This window comes from Belonocnema kinseyi, chromosome 9 (genome assembly GCF_010883055.1).
Source record: "Belonocnema kinseyi isolate 2016_QV_RU_SX_M_011 chromosome 9, B_treatae_v1, whole genome shotgun sequence".
Lineage (NCBI taxonomy): Eukaryota > Metazoa > Arthropoda > Insecta > Hymenoptera > Cynipidae > Belonocnema > Belonocnema kinseyi.
In genome coordinates, this window is record NC_046665.1 from 109,612,189 (window position 1) to 109,630,439 (window position 18,251).

General features: G+C 22.3%; 2 protein-coding genes across 2 annotated transcripts in view; both read right to left on the reverse strand.

The window, feature by feature from the left end:
• LOC117179699 (mitochondrial-processing peptidase subunit alpha-like) overlaps positions 1-13,091 on the reverse strand; it is a 38,960-nt gene extending 25,869 nt beyond the window's left edge. The window contains exons 1-7 of the mRNA XM_033371725.1: positions 12,795-13,091; positions 4,838-5,085; positions 4,557-4,636; positions 4,226-4,411; positions 4,039-4,131; positions 1,717-1,889; positions 1,497-1,611 (exon numbers count right to left, since the gene is read on the reverse strand). Coding sequence (XP_033227616.1) covers positions 1,497-1,611; positions 1,717-1,889; positions 4,039-4,131; positions 4,226-4,411; positions 4,557-4,636; positions 4,838-5,085; positions 12,795-12,844 — 945 coding nt within the window. The 5' untranslated portion in view covers positions 12,845-13,091. The remainder of the gene's footprint in view (positions 1-1,496; positions 1,612-1,716; positions 1,890-4,038; positions 4,132-4,225; positions 4,412-4,556; positions 4,637-4,837; positions 5,086-12,794) is intronic.
• A 2,636-nt stretch (positions 13,092-15,727) lies between these two features.
• LOC117180190 (mitochondrial-processing peptidase subunit alpha-like) overlaps positions 15,728-18,251 on the reverse strand; it is a 40,983-nt gene continuing 38,459 nt past the window's right edge. The window contains exon 11 of the mRNA XM_033372560.1: positions 15,728-16,383. Within this exon, the coding sequence (XP_033228451.1) occupies positions 16,205-16,383 (179 nt within the window). The 3' untranslated portion in view covers positions 15,728-16,204. The remainder of the gene's footprint in view (positions 16,384-18,251) is intronic.

Consider the following 18,251-nt stretch of genomic DNA (forward strand, 5'->3'; position numbering starts at 1 on the left):
CCCATCCACACACTACTCCTTTCCCCTGCCGAGTGAGTCACGCCTACCCCGAAAGGGAAATGGCTTAATGGTGTAATAATAATAATAATAATAATAATACTTTTAAGTTAAAAATAGTAAAACACACGTTTACATTTTTTAATAGCTGAAAAATTAATAGAAATTATAATTCAATAAATTTATTTATTAAATTTAATATAAAACAATAATATAAAGGAATACCTGAAACTCTTTATTGAAAATATGTTATTGATAAATCATGAAAATTTTTGTTTAAAAATAAAATTATCGGAATAAATGATATATTAATTTCAATTCTTATCAAAACTTTCGGATTGAAACAGTTATAATCTGGAAATTCTCAAATTTTGAACGTATCTACAATTTTTTGGTCACATCAATTATTGTTTAGATTTCTATAATTAGAGTAAAGATCCATTTTTAAAATAATTCATTTATTTATATTTACAGTTGATAAAATAAAACTGTTTTTTATACAAAAATTTCAACTTCAAATGCTTTTAATTTTTAATTGTTTAAATCCTCAAAACTGCACTTTAATTATTTAAAAAACTGTTAAAATCGAACTTGGGCATTTTAAAATTCTTTAAACTAAAATATATGCTTCAAAAAATTAAAAATTTAAAATGGAAAATTAGTTAAATGAAAGATTTTCGAATTAAGCATTCTAAACTAAATGATATAATAATTGATAAAAATCGCAATTTAACAAATTATTTTAAAAACGGTTGAAATCAAAGTTGGATAACATTTTTATTCTAAAAATTTTGTTTCAATTTTATTTAAAATTCTACTATCAGGGAACATTCTTATTATTTTGTGATAAAAAATATAACTATTTTGTTAAAAAAAGAATCTTTTTGGTTAGAAAAACCGTCATTTTCGATTAAAAATTCATCTTTTGGTACAAATTTTTTGGTTGAAAATTAATTTGTTATTATTAAAGGTTAATTCTTCTTAATTGAAAGGTAGAATGCATCTTTTTTGGGTTAAAAATAGAATTTTTTGGTTGGAAGTTCAATTATTTTCTTAAAAACTTCTAGAAAAAAGTCATTTTTTGGATGAAAATTTAACTGTCTTGGAAAAAAGGTCTTTTTGGCTTGAAAATTTAACTGTTTGATTAAAAGTACATTTATTTTGCGGAAAAGTCATCTTTTTAGTAAAAAATTTAATTTTTGAAATGAAAAATCATCTCTTTAGTAATAAATCCTAAAATGTTAGACATTTAAAGTTTCTGATATTGAATACATATATATTATGGTATTAAAATGAATTGTATTTAATAGATTTCATTCACCTATTATTCTCCTATTAAACAGCAAAAAATTAATAACGTATTTTTTAGACTAAATTAAAGAAATTAATTAGATTAATTAAATTATGAAAGTAATTTAATAAATTTAGTTAATTTAATTGGTTTACTTAATTCAATTAATAAAATAAAATAATTAAGTTAAAATTAGGTGCAAGCATACCAGAATGAATCCATCCGTATATTGCGCAACCGAATTATCAACTACATTTTCCGACCCTTTTGATAAAATGAGACTTCTCTCTTCCTCCCAAATTGGCTTCTCGTCCACGAAATATCTGTAATTATTCAGGTTAATAATAGAGAGAAAATTAAATATTTTGTCAAAACATATTTGAATAAATAATGTCTGTAATTTATCAAATAAAAAATTGTTTAGTTACTTTTGAACTGCTTCGACGAGACGTTCATGTTCAACGCCGATGCCGGCAACAACCATCCTACTTGGAGTGTAATGACTTTTTAGATACGTAAACAAAATTTGTCTATTAATTTTTTCTAGGTTTTCAGCTGGACAAATTTGAGGGAAACCTAGGGTGTTGTCTCTGTAAGCAGCCTAAAGTAAAATTTATCATAATTTACTAAAGATATTCCAAAAGAAAAAATAATGGACATGATTAAAACTGAGTAGAAAAGTAATAACAGGGTGACAGCAAAACTTAATTTTCAAAATTCCCTGACTTCTTTCTGATTGATTTTTTATTTCTCCTGATCTCTAATATTTAAGGACAACCATTTTGATCCTGTAACACTTTCAGTATATAGTCTTTTATAAATGGAATAACAATATTTTAAATTCTTCCATTTTTAATTATTTAATTATTCTTAGGACTGCTAGTGACTAATTTGTTTTTAAAAATTCTGTAAGATCTTCGGAAATACCTTGACATAATTTGTAGTCTTTAAAATCCTACGAAAACCATTAATTCTTTTCAATCCTGTATTCGAAATTTATTAAAATATTCTAAAATGCCCTGAAATCACATAAAATTCAATATTTACTGAAATTCTGGAAAAATTTAAATACCTTGAGAGCTTTTAAAATGCTTTAAAATCATTGAAGCCTTTGAAAAATTTCTTGAAGAATTTTTAAACTCTTGAAATACTCTGGAAACTTTTTAAGTACGGAAACATATTTTTAATCCTTTGAAATACCATTAAATTACTAAAATTAAATCCTATAAAATTACTGAAATTAGTTGAAAATTTCTTAGAAGATTTTTGAATACCATAAAATATTTAACATCCTTTAAAATCCCTAGAAATTCTTTAAAGCTTTTGAAAATTCTTTAAAATATTTAAACACAACCCTTAAATGTTTAAAATGCTTTGAAATACCTTACAATTATTGAAATATATTTTTTTAAACCTAGAAATCCTTCAAAATACTTCAACATTTTTAAAATCCTTTAAAATCCCATTAAATTATTGAAATAAATTTGAAATGCCTCAGAATATTTTAAAATATCCTAGAATATATAAGATCCTTAACAATATTTTTAAATATTTAAAAACATTTTAAATCTCTTTAAAATTTCCAAAAATTAATTGAGAAATAATTGGAATATTTTTAAATACCCTAAAATATTTAGAATTTATTAAATTTCCGAAATTTAAAATCTCGAAAAAAACTGAATTTTCAATCCAAGTAGACAAATTTTTAACCACTCCGGACGACTTTTGAACAAAATTGTCGAATTTCCTACCAACTAACTTTTCAAGATCAAAATATGAATTTTTTAACAAAAAATAAGCTTCTACGAAAAAAAATTGAATTTTTAATCCAAAAATAACTGAATTCTCTATTCCAACAGATGAATTTTTAATAAAAAACGACAATTTTTTTTAAAAAGTTGATCTTTCATTCAGAAAACATTTCAGTTCACTTTTTAACACCAAAATATTAATTTAAAAACAAAAACTAAATTTTCTACGCAATAGTTTAATTTTTAACAAAACAGTCGAAATTTTAAACAAAAAATTATAATTTTTTAACAAAATAGTTTAATTTTCAACCAAACATTTTAATTTTTATTCAAAAAAGCTAAATTTTTTTTTAAACACATGAATTTTCAATAATTTTGTTGTACTATAGTTGAATTTTTACGCAGAAAAAGTTTTAGCTTTCTTTTTAAAACTAAAATATAAATAAACAAAAAATTAAATTTTCAACAAAATAGTAGAATTTTCAACCAAACATTTGCATTGTTATCCAAGAAAGATAAAGTTTTTGCTAAAAAAGGAGAATTTTTATTGAAAAATAACAAAAAAATAGTTCCATTTCAATGCAAAAAAGATTTCAGTTCTCTTTTCAACACCAAAATATTAAATTTAAATAAAAAGGAAATTATATCCGAAATAATTAAATTTTCAACCTAAAGTATGACTTTTCAACAAAATCGTTGAATTTTCAACTAAACAATGAAATTTTTATCCAAGAAATATGTCATTTCGACTAGAGCAGCTGAATTTTAAAATCAAATGAAAAACTTTAAAAAAAGAGTTGAATTTTCATCCAAAAAGATTTCAATTGACTTTTCAGCCCAAAAATATAAATTTGTAAAAAAAAACAGTTGCATTTACAACCAAATACTCAAATTTATAACACATTTTTTTTTTAATTCCCTGATCTTTCCCCGAATTTTCAGGTTTTCTCTGGCCTGTGGCCACCCTGTCGTATTATTTAAATTTAAATAAGGACTTACTGCGTGGATCATATCTAAAAGAAGTCTTTCTTGATCAGGACTTGTTGACAAGGAATCGATTTCGAATTTAATAGATTGTCGAGCTAGATTTAACTGAAAAAATAAATAAATAAAAAAAAACAATTTAGTTCCATTTTAAAATCCTAGCTATTTTTTAAGCGGAATATTTTATTAATAATTTTTGCACCTCCTCTTCTGTGAGCAAAGGTCTTAAAACGATGTCTCCCAAAACCTTCGTCATTGTATTTAAAGCCTGACGCTCAGCAGAGGCATAATAAATAAATGTATCCCTGGAAGCATCGCAAAGACAAATTCCTCCATATTTTTCCAATGAGAGCATTATGTGATCGTTATTTTGAAAGTTTTTAGTTGACTGTAAATTTAAGATTTTTTATTAAATAGTACATTATTTTTAATATGTACGAAAAAAATCCGCATTTCAAGGAAAAATTATGTTTTAATGAAAGATCTAAGAAAAAAAAAGTCTTTTTGGCAATTGTAATAAAATGTATCCTTACATTGAACGCTAGTTTTTCGAGAAAGTGAGAAATGCCACTTGGATAAGCGACTTCGTATCGAGGACCAGAATCAATCGCAACTAGAAGAATTTTTATAGTCTTAAATTTTTAAATAAGAATGCCCAAATTTTATTTATAAAAATTTGCGTTCTCGTTTTTAGAAATTAATTTATTAAAATTCACTCATAATTTTTGAATTAGAAAACTTAATTATAAGAAACTCACATACATTCTTTATTTTTATTATTTTTTTTTTTTAGTATTCTGGTAAAAATACTTACCACCAATTGTGGCAAATTGTCCAAAATAATCTTGGGAGACTACTTTCAATCCATTCGATAAAACAGAAATTTTTGGTTCCCGATTTTCTACTTTGGCACTTGAATAAATGGGGGTAGGTAAATTTTGCAAAGGTTCTTTCAATGGAGGAAAAGGTGAAATCGTAGGTTTCAAAGGGACATCAGGCGCTTTTGATTGAGACGAAAATCCACATTTTCGCCAAACATGTTGATTTCTCGATTGTATGCAGCTGAAATCATTTTCTTTTCTTTTTTAACGAATCACACAAAAATACTATAAAAGAACAGGAAAAAGAAAAACGCCTCTAAATAGTATACTCTTATTTAGAGATTTCTGGAATTTTTTAGGGTAGCACTAAACTTTTTTTACTAATTAACTAAATTAAAATTGATAAAATTTACTAAATTATAACAAAACTTTGTAACTATATCATGATTTAACCAAATAATTAAATTTTCAACCAAACGGTAGAATTTTTAGCTAAAAGATTTAAATCATAACCAAAAACTATAATAGTACACTTTTCGATCAAAAAGAATTAACTTTTAACCAAATAGTTGAATTTGCAACCAAAAAGATTAATTTTACTACCGAAAAGACGACTTTTTAACAAAATACATGAATTCACAATCAAATAGTTGAATTATAAACTACAAAATATCAGTTTTCAATCAAATAGTTGTATTTTGAACTAAAAAATATCAAATTTCAACGAAAAATAGAATATTTAAATTGTCAGTTAAAAACAATAATTTGATAAAAAAAATTAATTTTTAATTAAAATGATGAATTTTCAAGTTAAATTGTTGATATTCAACTGACTAGATGAATTTTAAACCAAAAAGATAGATTTTTAACAAACGAGCTTAACCTTTACACAAACAGTTTTATTTTCAACCAAAAAGATGAATTTTCAACTAAAATTATGAATATTAGCTAAAATACCTGAATTTTCAACCGAAAATATGATTTTTCGACAAAATAGATTAAGTCACAATAAAATTGTTGAATTTTGAACTGAAAAATATCAGTTTTCAAACCATTGGTAGAATTTTGAACTAAAAAAAATCAGTTTTCAACCAAAAATCGAATAGATAAATTTTCATTAGAAAAAAATTAATAAATTTTCCACAAAAACATTAATTAAATTCATGAATTTTCAACTAAAATTATGGAATACTTGAATTTTTAACCAAAAAGATTGATTTTCAACCGAAAAATACAATTTGTAATCAATTATATGAGTTTCCAGAGAAATAGTTGAAATTTTAATTAAAAAAGATCAAATTTAAACCAAATAGTTGAATTTTAAACTGAAAAAGATCAATCTTTAACCAAAAATAGAGTAGTTAAATTTTCATCCAAATGGATAAAGTTAAAAAAAGTGAATCTTCAACTGAAATAGTTTAATTTTAAACCAAAAAGATGAAATTTTATCAAAAGAGTTTAATTTTCAACTAAGCTTTTATCCAGAGAGATACATTTTCAACTGATAAAATGATAAATATCAACTGGAATAATTCAAATTTCAACCAAAAATATTAATTTTTAAACAAAAAAATTAATTTTCTACTAAAAAGACGATTTTTCAACAAAATAGATCAATTCAGTACCAAATTGTTGAATTTTGAACTAAAAAATATCAGTTTTCAAACCATTGGTAGAATTTTGAACTAAAAAAAATCAGTTTTCAACCAAAAATCGAATAGATAAATTTTCATTAGAAAAAAATAAATAAATTTTCCACAAAAACATTAATTAAATTCATGAATTTTCAACTAAAATTATGAAATACTTGAATTTTCAACCGAAAAATACAATTTGTAATCAATTATATGAGTTTCCAGAGAAGTAGTTGAATTTTTAATTAAAAAGATCAAATTTAAACCAAATAATTGAATTTTAAACTAAAAAAGATCAATCTTTAACCAAAAATAGAATAGTTAAATTTTTATCCAAATGGATAAAGTTAAGAAAAGTGAATCTTCAACTGAAATAGTTTAATTTTAAACCAAAACTATTAATTTTTAAAAAAGAAAATTAATTTTCTACCAGAAAAGATGCCTTTAAAAATAATACATGTGTTCTTAACGAAATATTTTAATTTTCTACTAAAAAAGATCAATCTTCAACCAAAAATGGAGTAGTTGAATTTTCAGTAAAAAAATTAATTTTTACCCAAATTCATTGAAAAAATTAATGTTCAATCAAATAGATGAATTTGAACTAAAATGATGGAATATTAAATTGTATTAGTGAAATTTTCCGTTTAACAAAAACTAATTTTCAAAAAAAGTTACATTTTCAAACAAGGTGATGGATTTTCAAATAAAATAATAAATCTCTGACTGGAGTGATTAAATATTAAATCAAAAGAATGAATTTTCAACTAAAAAAAATATATTTCAACCATAAACTGAATAAGTAAATTTTTCATAAAAAATGAGTCTTCAACCAAAGAGATTAATTTCTAATTAAAATGATGGAATATTCAAATAATTAAAAATATAATTTTTTAAATTATTATATTAAATTAAATTAATTATTAGCACTTCATTTTTAATTTGTAGTTAATAAATAATTAAAATAAGTAAACATTTTTTTTTAACAAAATATTTGTCACTGGATAAGTTAAATTTTTAGTACAAAAATTAATCTTGGGAAAAAGCTGAAACGAATTTTCAACAAAATAGCTCACTTTTTAACCTCAGAGATAAATTTTCAATTAAAATTATGCATCTTAAGTAAAAAATTAATTTTTAACAAGAGTTTAACTTTTAACCAAGCAATTTTATTTTTATCAAAATAAATAATAATTCTAAAAAAATAACGGTTCAATTTGACCTAAAAAAACGACTTTTCAACGTGAGTTATATTTTCAAGCAAAAGGAACAAATTTCCAATCAGATACTTGAATTTTCAACTGAAAATTAACAACTTACAAACAAAAATAAAACAGTTAAATTTTCAGTTAAAAATGAATTTCAAACACAGTAATATATACTTACTTCCACAAATGAAGAATCATAGATATTAAATTTTATATTACAATTTTAAAAAAGAGGCACGCTCTTGAAAATGTATAATTTAAACGTATTTAAAATCTAAATTGATTAAATTACACAATTTTGAATTAAAATCCTTCATAGTTAAATAACTGTAAAATAGAAAAGGTTAGAATTTGAATAATTTCATTTTTTTTAATTCAAAATCATTTGGCTTTAATTTAAATAATTCAAAATTGTATACATTTAGATTTAGAATTTTAGCATGTAACTTTAATTTCAAAATATTCTAAATAGTACCATCTTAAATTTAAATCTTTTATAGCTAAATACTTGTAAACTATGGGAAAAGTTAAAATTGAAATAACTTCATTTTAACCAAATAAAAAATTATTTGTTTTTCATAAAAACAATTTAAAATTATATAATTTAAACAAGGAAATCCTTTAAATACTTAACTAACTACAAATTCATAACATTCAAAATTGTAGTTTAAGATTTGAGCGTGAGACTTTCGTTTTCAGAATCTACATAAATAGTTCAGAACTACAAGCTTTCCAATTGAAAACCTTAATAATTAATAAAAAATTAATTGTAAACGTAAAGAATATATTCAAGGAACCTTTATAAATTAGAAAATTTCAAATTTCAAATTGAAGCATAGTATCTGCTTCTGCTTTGTCATTGTATAGGTTTGAATATTTTTTTACCTTTGGAAAATTTAGATGCTTAAACTGGTCAAAGAATTTTTAAGTATTTTCTGCAATTCTATTTTGCTAAAAATGACATGTTTTTGAGTCAACTGTTAACAATTTTAAGAAAACTTAAAAACTTCGAAAGCCTTTTTAAACCTGTAAGTTTAAAAATATGAAGCCGATAAATTTTAAATCTTAAAGTATAAAAACTGGTTTAAATTTTTGGAATCATTAAAATAACTATTAAAGTAGAATTAAATGCCATAAAATGTGGATATTATGCATGAGGAGTTGGGATATTTAAAAAAAAAAAAGTCTAAGGAAAAAAGTACAAAAATTCGAATTTTAATTTTTCCGCACATCAAATTTCTAATGAAGTTAAATTCTTTTCACTAAAACTATAATAATTAAATTTTTAACTAAAAAAAGACGAATTTTCAACAAAAGAATTGAATTTTCAATAAAAAAAGACATTTCAAACGAAAAGGATGATTTTGTAACAAAATACATGGATTGTCAAGGAAAAAATTTAAATTTTCCATCAAAAATGAAATAGTTTAATATTCAATTAAAAATTAATTTTCATCCAAAGAACAAAACGAATATACAACCAAATAGTTTGATTTAAATTAAATTAAATTTTCATAAAAAAGATTCTAAATTTAAATAAAAAAGATTCTAAATTTAAATAAAAAACAGTTGAATCCTCAACCTAAAAAAATTAAATTTCCACGAAACAGTAGCATTTTTCACCAAAAAAAGATTACATTTCTATCCAAAGAGATGAATTTTCAATAAAATTGTTTCATTTTTAATCAAGAAATATTTTTAAATCAACAAAGAATAAAAATTGTCGAATTTTCTCCAAAACAGTTGAATTTTAGGCCTGAAAATATGAATTCTTAACAAAAAAGTTAATTTTCAAACAAAAGTGTGACTTTTGAAACAAATTGTTGAATTTCCAACATAAAAAAAATATAATAAAATATAATTAATTGATATAATATTATTGTTATCTAACTTTTGACAAAAAAAAGTTGAATCCTTAACCGAAACAGTTTCATTTTTTAACAAAACAAAAAAAATGATATCCAAAGAGATAAATTTTTAGTAAAATGGTTACATTTTTATTCAAGATAGATTTTTGAGTCAACAAAGAATAAAAATTTTTGAATTTTCTACAAAACAGTTGAATTTTCAACCTGAAAATATTAATTCTTAGCAAAAAGGTTTATTTTTTTAATAAATAGTTGAATTTTGAAACAACAAAGACGAATTTTCAACCAAAATGCATGACTTTCTAACAAAATTGTTGAATTTTCAACATTGAAAGTAAATTCAATATTAATAAATATAATATTAATATTTGAATGTTGATTGTGGTCCTGAGGCCAATGTCACCATCAACATCAAAATATTATCAATGAACTTTAAAATGTTCAAAATTATATAATTTGAAGGAATTTGAAGCTAGAAACATTAAATATTGAAAAATTGACAATTTTTTAACTGCACATTTTTTAAATTACAAATTCATTTATTTTCTTTTATAATAGTTTAAACATCCATGGAATGCTTCAAAATTTTATTTCAAAATCTTGAAAAATCTAGAAGTTGTTTTAAATTGGTTTTAAAACTCAAAATTATTTTGGAAATTTTTTTAGAACTTCTAAATATCTATCAAATTGAATTGAATTTTTTCTACAATTTTCAGAAAATCCTACAAATTTTAGAAAATTTCTTTACAATTTGGATGTATAAATAACAATTGAACATTTATTATTTGTAGGCGAAATTTGAGTAATTTTAAGAGATATGTACAAGTTTTGAAAAGTTTCAAACTTAAAGTAAAACTTGAAATGATAGCCTAATATAAAACAAAATTTAGATTTTCGCAGATTTTAAACAAAAAAATTAGATTCTTTTCAAGAATTGTAAAAGGCTTCAAAAGAATAAAAACATTTTCTTAAGATTCCTAGAAAAATTAAAAACAATTTTTCATTTTGAAAAATTATTTTATGAGAATATTTAAAAAGTTTTCCAAATATTTAAACGAAATTTTCAAAAAATATGCTAGAAGATTTTAAGAAAACTTTCTAAAATTTGCATGATAAATTTCAATCTTTTTAAAACTCCTAAATATCTTTTAAAATTACACAAATTTTTTCTACAAATGTTCATTTGTAAATTATACACCAAAATTTAAAAATTTCACTTACAAATTAAGCATTTTTCAAATAGAACAATTAAAATTGTAACATTCAAAGTTTAAAGGCTCATCGAAACTTTAACGATTCCAGGTTTTCTATGTGAAACAATTGAGTCAAAGATTATTTACTTTTAAATTTTTTGTCTCAATTTACTTGTCTTAAATAAAAATTCAAATATTGCTAAATAATCAATAATTAATCTTTTTCTTTAATTAAAAATTTCAAATTGAATGGGTTAAAAATGGAATATATTCGACTGAAACAATTTAATAATAAATAATAATAAATAATAAATTAAAAATAAAATCCTTCAAGTAATAATATATTATTATGAAGTTATTTTTAAGTTGAAAATAGTAAATAAACTTTCAGTCACACGTTCAAATTTGTTTAATGACTAAGACTTTTAATTTGAAACCGTTTAAGTTTCAACGTTAAAATCTGAAAATTCTTAAATTTTGAACTAATTGAAATCTGTTTGTCAAATCGTTTTTGTTCACTTTTTATTACTTAAAGTACATATAAATTAAACGAAATTTATTTATTACATAAAAAATTTTTATCCAAAATTTTCAACATCAAAGACTTTTATCTTTTATTTGTTCAAGACTTGAAGAAAGCATTTTAAAATTCTTTAAATAAAAAATGTGAGGTTAAAAATAAAAATTTTGAATGAAAAGTATTTAAAATAAAAAAATTTTAATTAGACATTGTAAGCTGAATAATAGCACAATTGAAAAACATAAAAGTACAACTAATTATTTAAACACTGTTGAAATCGAACGTGGACAGATTTTTTATCTACAAATTTGTAAAATTCCCGGTAAAAAAATTCACTGTCATTTCCCGGTCCAGCGGCCACCCTGTTATTAATAAATATAATTATTTACATAATATTATTTCTATTTAATTTTTATTTTAAAAAGTTGAATCCTTAACCAAAAGAGATTAAGTTTCGAACAAACAGTTGCATTTTCACAAAAAAATATTAAATTTGTAACCAAAGAGATGAACTTTAAATAAAATGGTTAAATTTTCAATCGAAAGAGATTTTTCAGTCAACAAAAAGTTAATTCTCAACCTAAAAATTCACGAAAAATTGCTAAAGAAAATAGTTGATTTTACCACATCAAAATTTAATTTAATATTATGAAAAATTAATCAATAATATAGTATTATTTTTATATAATTTTTAATCAAAAAACAGTTGAATTTCTATCAAAAAAATAATTTTTCAATAAAATAGTTGAATTTTCAAATGACTCAAATAAAATTGTTGAATTTTCAGCATGAAAAATTAAATATAATATTAATTAATATAATAAATTAATTAAATATTATTTTTATCTAATTTTTAATAAAAACAGCTGAATCCTCATCCGAAACTCCACAATTCTATCCAAAGAGATGAATTTCCTACAAAAACAGTTGAATTTTTAACCAGAAAATATAAATTCACGACAAAGAAGTTTATTTTTAAGTAAATGGAATTTTCAATAAAATTTTTAGATTTTTTATCAAGAAAGATTTTTGAGTAATCAAAGAATAAAGATGATGAATTTTCTAATAAACAGTTGAATTTTCAACCAAAAAGACGAATTCTCAATGCAAAAAGACGAATTTTCAACCAAAAAGGATGAACAAAAACAAAATTGTTGAATTTTCAACATCAAAATTAAATTTAATATCAATTATTATGATATTATCTCATTTTTTAGCCACCGTTGTACTTCATACATTTTTCCGCTTCATGTAGGTATCGTTTTACAAAAGTTTTACGAAGTCGCTTCATGTTAGCCAATCCGTTTTTTTTTAAGTTAACCTCAAAAACTCTAAACTTGAAAATTGTCTTTAAAGTCTTTAAATTTAGAAAAAATGTAATATACGCTTATTAATTTCTAATAAATTTATAAGAAATTCACCTACTTTCAAAGAGTAACTTATTATTAAACTTAAAAAAGCAAAAACACCATTTTTGAGGTTAGCTGTCAAAACCAAACGAAATTTGGTCTAAAATGTCATAAATACCTGTTTTTTATTGTTGAATTGAACGGCATTTGTGACATTCTCACCAACATTCTGTCCTTTTGATGGTTTTTGTTTATAACACTTTCCACAGGTTAATTACAGTCGCTTTTCTTCTGTGCAGAGAACGAAAATCGTAAAAGCACACATGATTTTCTGCCAAATGATGAAAATAACAATTATGTTTTATTGTTTTTGCTAGTTTTACAATTATTACTTTTCAAAAGTAAAGTTAATTTTCTTTAAAAATGAAACTTTAAATTTAGATCTCAAACTCTACATTTTTGTCAATTTCGATGTTTAAAACATGTCCAAGAATCAAAGTTCAAAAACAAAAACAAGACATATAGCGCCATCTACGTCCGGTTCATTTCAAAGTGAACCGGATATAAAGTTTTTCGCGCGAACTTCAACAAATAACTATTTGAAACTAGCAGAGAAAAACAATTTTTAATGAAAATAAATATTTCGAATGTTTTTTTTTAATTCGTTTGATTTGGAGGTTATTTAAATATAAATTTACAAGATTCCTGAGAAAAGTTCAAAAAGTATATTTTTAAAAATAAAAAATACATTTCAAAAAATTAATTTTACTTTAAATATATTTTGCTTAATAATTAAAATATATTCAAATTGAACATTTAAATAAAATGTGTTTACATATATAATTATTATTATGATATAAATATTCTAATAAAGGGAGTAAAATAAACTATTTCTTGAAATTTTTAACTAATGAAAATATTTATATTAAATAATATTTTTAAGATTTATTAATTTTTATTATATGTTTAAGAATATAATTATTAATATCTTCAAGCTTAAAAAATATTCATCCATTAATTTTAGGATTAATTATAAGTATTATTTTATTAAATTTTAATTTCATTAAATTTGAATATATATTAATAAATCAAGAATTTATTCAATAATGATATAATTAAAATTTCAACAAAAAAGTTAATCATCAGCAAACTAGTTGCATTTTTAACTAAGAAAGATTCCTTTTTTTTTTAATTTCTAAAATTTATAGTTTTTTTAAACAGACAAAAATTCTCCATAATCTTTTAGAATCCCTTCCAGATTTTTAGAAATCTTGAAATTTAAAAAAATTTTCTTTAAAAGTTAATTTTTCAAAACGTAAGATCATTTAAAAAATTTCCCTGGAATTTTAAGAAAAAAATTTTGCGTTAAAATCTTTTACATTCTTTTTCGCCACTTCACGAAATCATTTTAAACGTTTTAAAATGTTTCAACTCTTTCTTAAAATAAATTTTTCAGAAAAAAAATCATTACAAAATTTCCCGGAAATTTTACGAAAACTTGTTTTTTTCCTAAAAACTTTCTTTTTTTATTCGAAATCTTCAAAAATTTTCATTCTGTTTTAAATTGTTTGAAATATTTTCAAGTTTTAAATTATTTTTATATCTTTTTAAAACTTCTAAATATTTTGTAAAATTTTGCTTTAAAATCTTTTACATGCTTTTTTGAATTTTAAGAAAAATTGTTTATTTTCTTGAAACCTTTCAAAATTCTTAATAAATTTCAAATTTTTCATTCAAAATCTTCAAAAATTTACATTTTGTTTTAATTTTGTTGAAATATTTTCAAGTTTTAAATTATTCTCATATCTTTTTAAAACTTCTAAATACCTCTTAAACTTACTTACATTTTTTCTCTAAAACTTGGCTTTAAAATCTTGTATTTTCTTTTTCGAAATTCTTTTAAATTCTTTTTCAATTTTCTTTTAAATCTTGCAAAATTTAAAACTTGCTTAAAAATCTTCAATATTCTTTTTCGAAGTTTTAGGAAAACATTCAAAATCTTTTTAAATTTTCTCTTAAAATTAAATTTTCAGAAAAAACTAATTAAAAATGGTAACAATTTAATGGAAAGTTGTTTATTTTCCTAAAACCTTTGAAAATTCCTAAAAGGTTTCGTATTTTTTATTCGATATTTTCAAAAATTCTAATTCTGTTTAAAATTTTGAAATCTTCAAGTGTTACATTTTTTTCTTATCTTTTTTTTAAAGCTTCTAAATATCTCTTAAATTTATTTGAATTTTTTCAAACATTCTGCTTGAAAATCTTCTATATTATTTTTCGAAATTTCAGGAAATCATTTGAATTTTCAAGCACCAAATATTTTTCAGTCAAGAAAGAAAAAAATTTATAGTTAAATCACAGTTTGAAGAGAAAAATAATTTAATAAAAAGATAAAAATTTAAGAATAATTACTGACTTTATTATTGAAGAATAATTTACAATTTAAATTTTCTCTTTTCGAAATAATTTTTTAGAACTAAAATTGCTCATTTGGAAATTTAAACTTTCGAGAATTTCGTTCCACCTATTTTTTTTCTTCATAGAATAAAACGTAGTTTTTAATTAATTCTACATGTTTTTAAAACTTCTACATATCTCTTAAACTTGCTTAAAGTTTTTTTAAATTTTGCTTTAGAATCTTTTATACTGCTTTTAGAAATTTTAGGAATTCATTCGAATATTTTATATTATTTTATATTTAATATATTTTATAACTTTGTGAAATCTTTCCCAGTTTTAAATTATTTTCGTAAGATTTAAAACGCCAAAATACATCTTTCTTTAACTTACCTAATTTTTTATAAAATTTTTTTATTTTGCAAAATTAAAAACATTTTCTTTAAAATCTTCTACATTCTCTTTAAAATGTTTACGAAATCATTTGAATTTTCAAGTAAAAAATAATGTCGAATAAAAAATAAAAATGTATGAAAGAAGTTTAGAACAAAATTCTCCTTTAGAAATAAATGTTCAGAATTAAAATTCCTCCTTGGAAATTGCAATTTTCGAGAATTTCGCTCCACCTATTTTTTTTTTTTTTAGATACAATAAAAGTTAGTGTAAAATAAAGTATACGGTTTGGAGGGAAAAGGCGATCTGAATAAAACAAAGTTTATTTTGTTAAATATGTACATAAATTTACTTTCAAAGAAGAATACGAAGCAATTATGTCGACAGCTCATCGGGCGATAAAACGCGATTTTTATTTTGAGCCAAATATCCATCCCTCCGAACGTTTGGATGCTACAGGAATCACAATACAAAATCATCAAAACAAATTTGTCTTTTTTTTCTAACAATCCTGACTAAAATTTCAATTTCTAGCTCAATTATAAATTTTATGGCAAAAATTGTCACCCAGAAATAAAACATTTCAAGTTTTGGCGACCGTTATGAAAAAATACTCCTATTTGTAGTCTTTAGAATTATTTTCCAAATTCTTTATAATTTACTTTCTTTTTTTTTTTTTTGCGAAAGAGGAGAGCTTTGGAAACATTTTTAAATCCTATTTTAAAAAGTCTTTAGTCATCGGGGAATAACGGAACAAAAAAAAATGAAGAAAACAGATAACAAACTTTGCTACTGAAATTAAATGTTGAGGGAAAGTCGACTCCGTGACCCGGGTATCGCACCTTTTGCGTCCAGCAAACCAGCTTGAATATCTTGAAGAGCTGGAACTCCGCTAACTAATCCTCGAGCTGCTACACTTGGTGGTGATTTACGTAATCGTAAAGCCACCCTCACAATATCGTCCTTTGTTATATTTTCTGTAAAATTTAAACGAATTTATTTTAAATTATAAATATTTAATATCTCGTTCAGGGTCGCCGTTTTAATCGACGAAATAAATTCCCGGTCCTTTACCGGTTCGCAAACATTTTTCACAGTCAATCAAAATAAACAAATGGAACACTAGAGCAAAAAATTTTCCATTTGAGGTAATAAAAACTGAGCTGCAAATAAAAGCACTCAAAGTCGAACTGTTCAATTTTGAACTTTTAAAATTGAAATTTAAAAGTTTTCAATTTAAAAATGTTGTATTCAAATGCACAATAATTTACGCGTATAAAATTAAAGGTACTAACATTTTTCAATATAAAAAAAATAAATCTGCGTTATCATTTCCAAAATTCTAAATTAAAAAATCAATCAATGAACTTTAAAATGATCAAAATTATATAATTTTAAGGAATTTGAAGCTAGAAACATCAAATAGTTTAAACATCCTTGGAAAGCTTCAAAATTTTATTTAAAAATCTTGAGAAATATAGAAGATGTTTCAAAATTTATTTTTAATTTAAAATTATTTTGAAAATTTTCTCAAAACTTCTAAATATCTGCCAAAATTAATTGGCGAAATTTGAGTAATTTTAAGAGATATGTAGAAGTTTTCAAAAGATTCAAACTTGATGTAGAACTTGAAATGATAGCCTAATATAAAACAAAATGTAAATTTTCGCAGATTTAAAAAAAAAGATTCTTTTTAAGAATTGTGAAAGACTTCAAATCCGCAATTTTAATTCTTTTCGAAAATGCTCCATTTCCAGAATTAGAATTTTTCTGTAAAATCCCCCGTTGAAATTCATCATTTAAATTTTTTTTCGAAAATATCCCGTTTCAACTTAGAATTAGAATTTATTCTATTAAAAAATTCCCTGTTCCAGCTCGGAATTTATTTAAATTTTAATATTTCCTGTTTCAAGCAAAATTATAATTCTTTTGGATAAATTCCAGTTCTAACTCAGAATTAGTTAAAATTAGAAAATTCCCTGCTTCAACTCAGAAGTAAAATTCTTTGGAAAAATATCCTTTTCTAATTCAGAATTTTGTTCGTTTTCAAAAATTACCAGTACTAGCTCGGAATTTGTTAAAATTTGAAAATTCCCGGTTTCCAAGTCAAAATTATTATTATTCTGGATAAATTTCAGCTCCAACAATTAATTTCTAAAAAATTGAAAATTCCCTGTTCAAATTAAAAGTTGAATTTCAAGATCTTGAAACATCGACATGTTTTTTCAAACTTTTTCAAATTTAAAAATATTATTAAATGTTTATCACAACTTTTAAATATCTTTTAGAATTATAATTTTCTTTTTAAATAATTTAAACATCCTTGGAAGGCTTCAAAATTTTATTTCAAAATCTAGAAGTTGTTTTAAATTTGAAATTCTTTTGGAAATTATTTCAGAACTTCTAAATATCTGTCAAAATTAATTGAATTTCTTCTACAATTTGGATGTATAAAGAACAATTGAACATTTATTATTTGTAGACGAAATTTTAGTAATTTTAAAAGATATGTAGACTTTTTAAAAAGATTTAAACTTAATGTAAAACTTTAAAAGATAGCCTAATATAAAACAAAATTTAGATTTTCGCAGATTTTAAACAAAAAAATTATATTCTTTTCAAGAATTGTAAAAGGCTTCAAAAGAATACAAACATTTTTTTAAGATTCATAGGGAAATTAAAAATTATTTTTAATTTTGTAAAATTATTTAAAGAGAATATTTAAAAAGTTTTTAAAAGATTTAAACAAAATTCTCAAAAAAGATTCTAGAAGATTTTAAGAAGACTTTTTAAAATTTGCATGATAATTTTTTATCTTTTTGAAACTCCTAAATATCTCTTACAA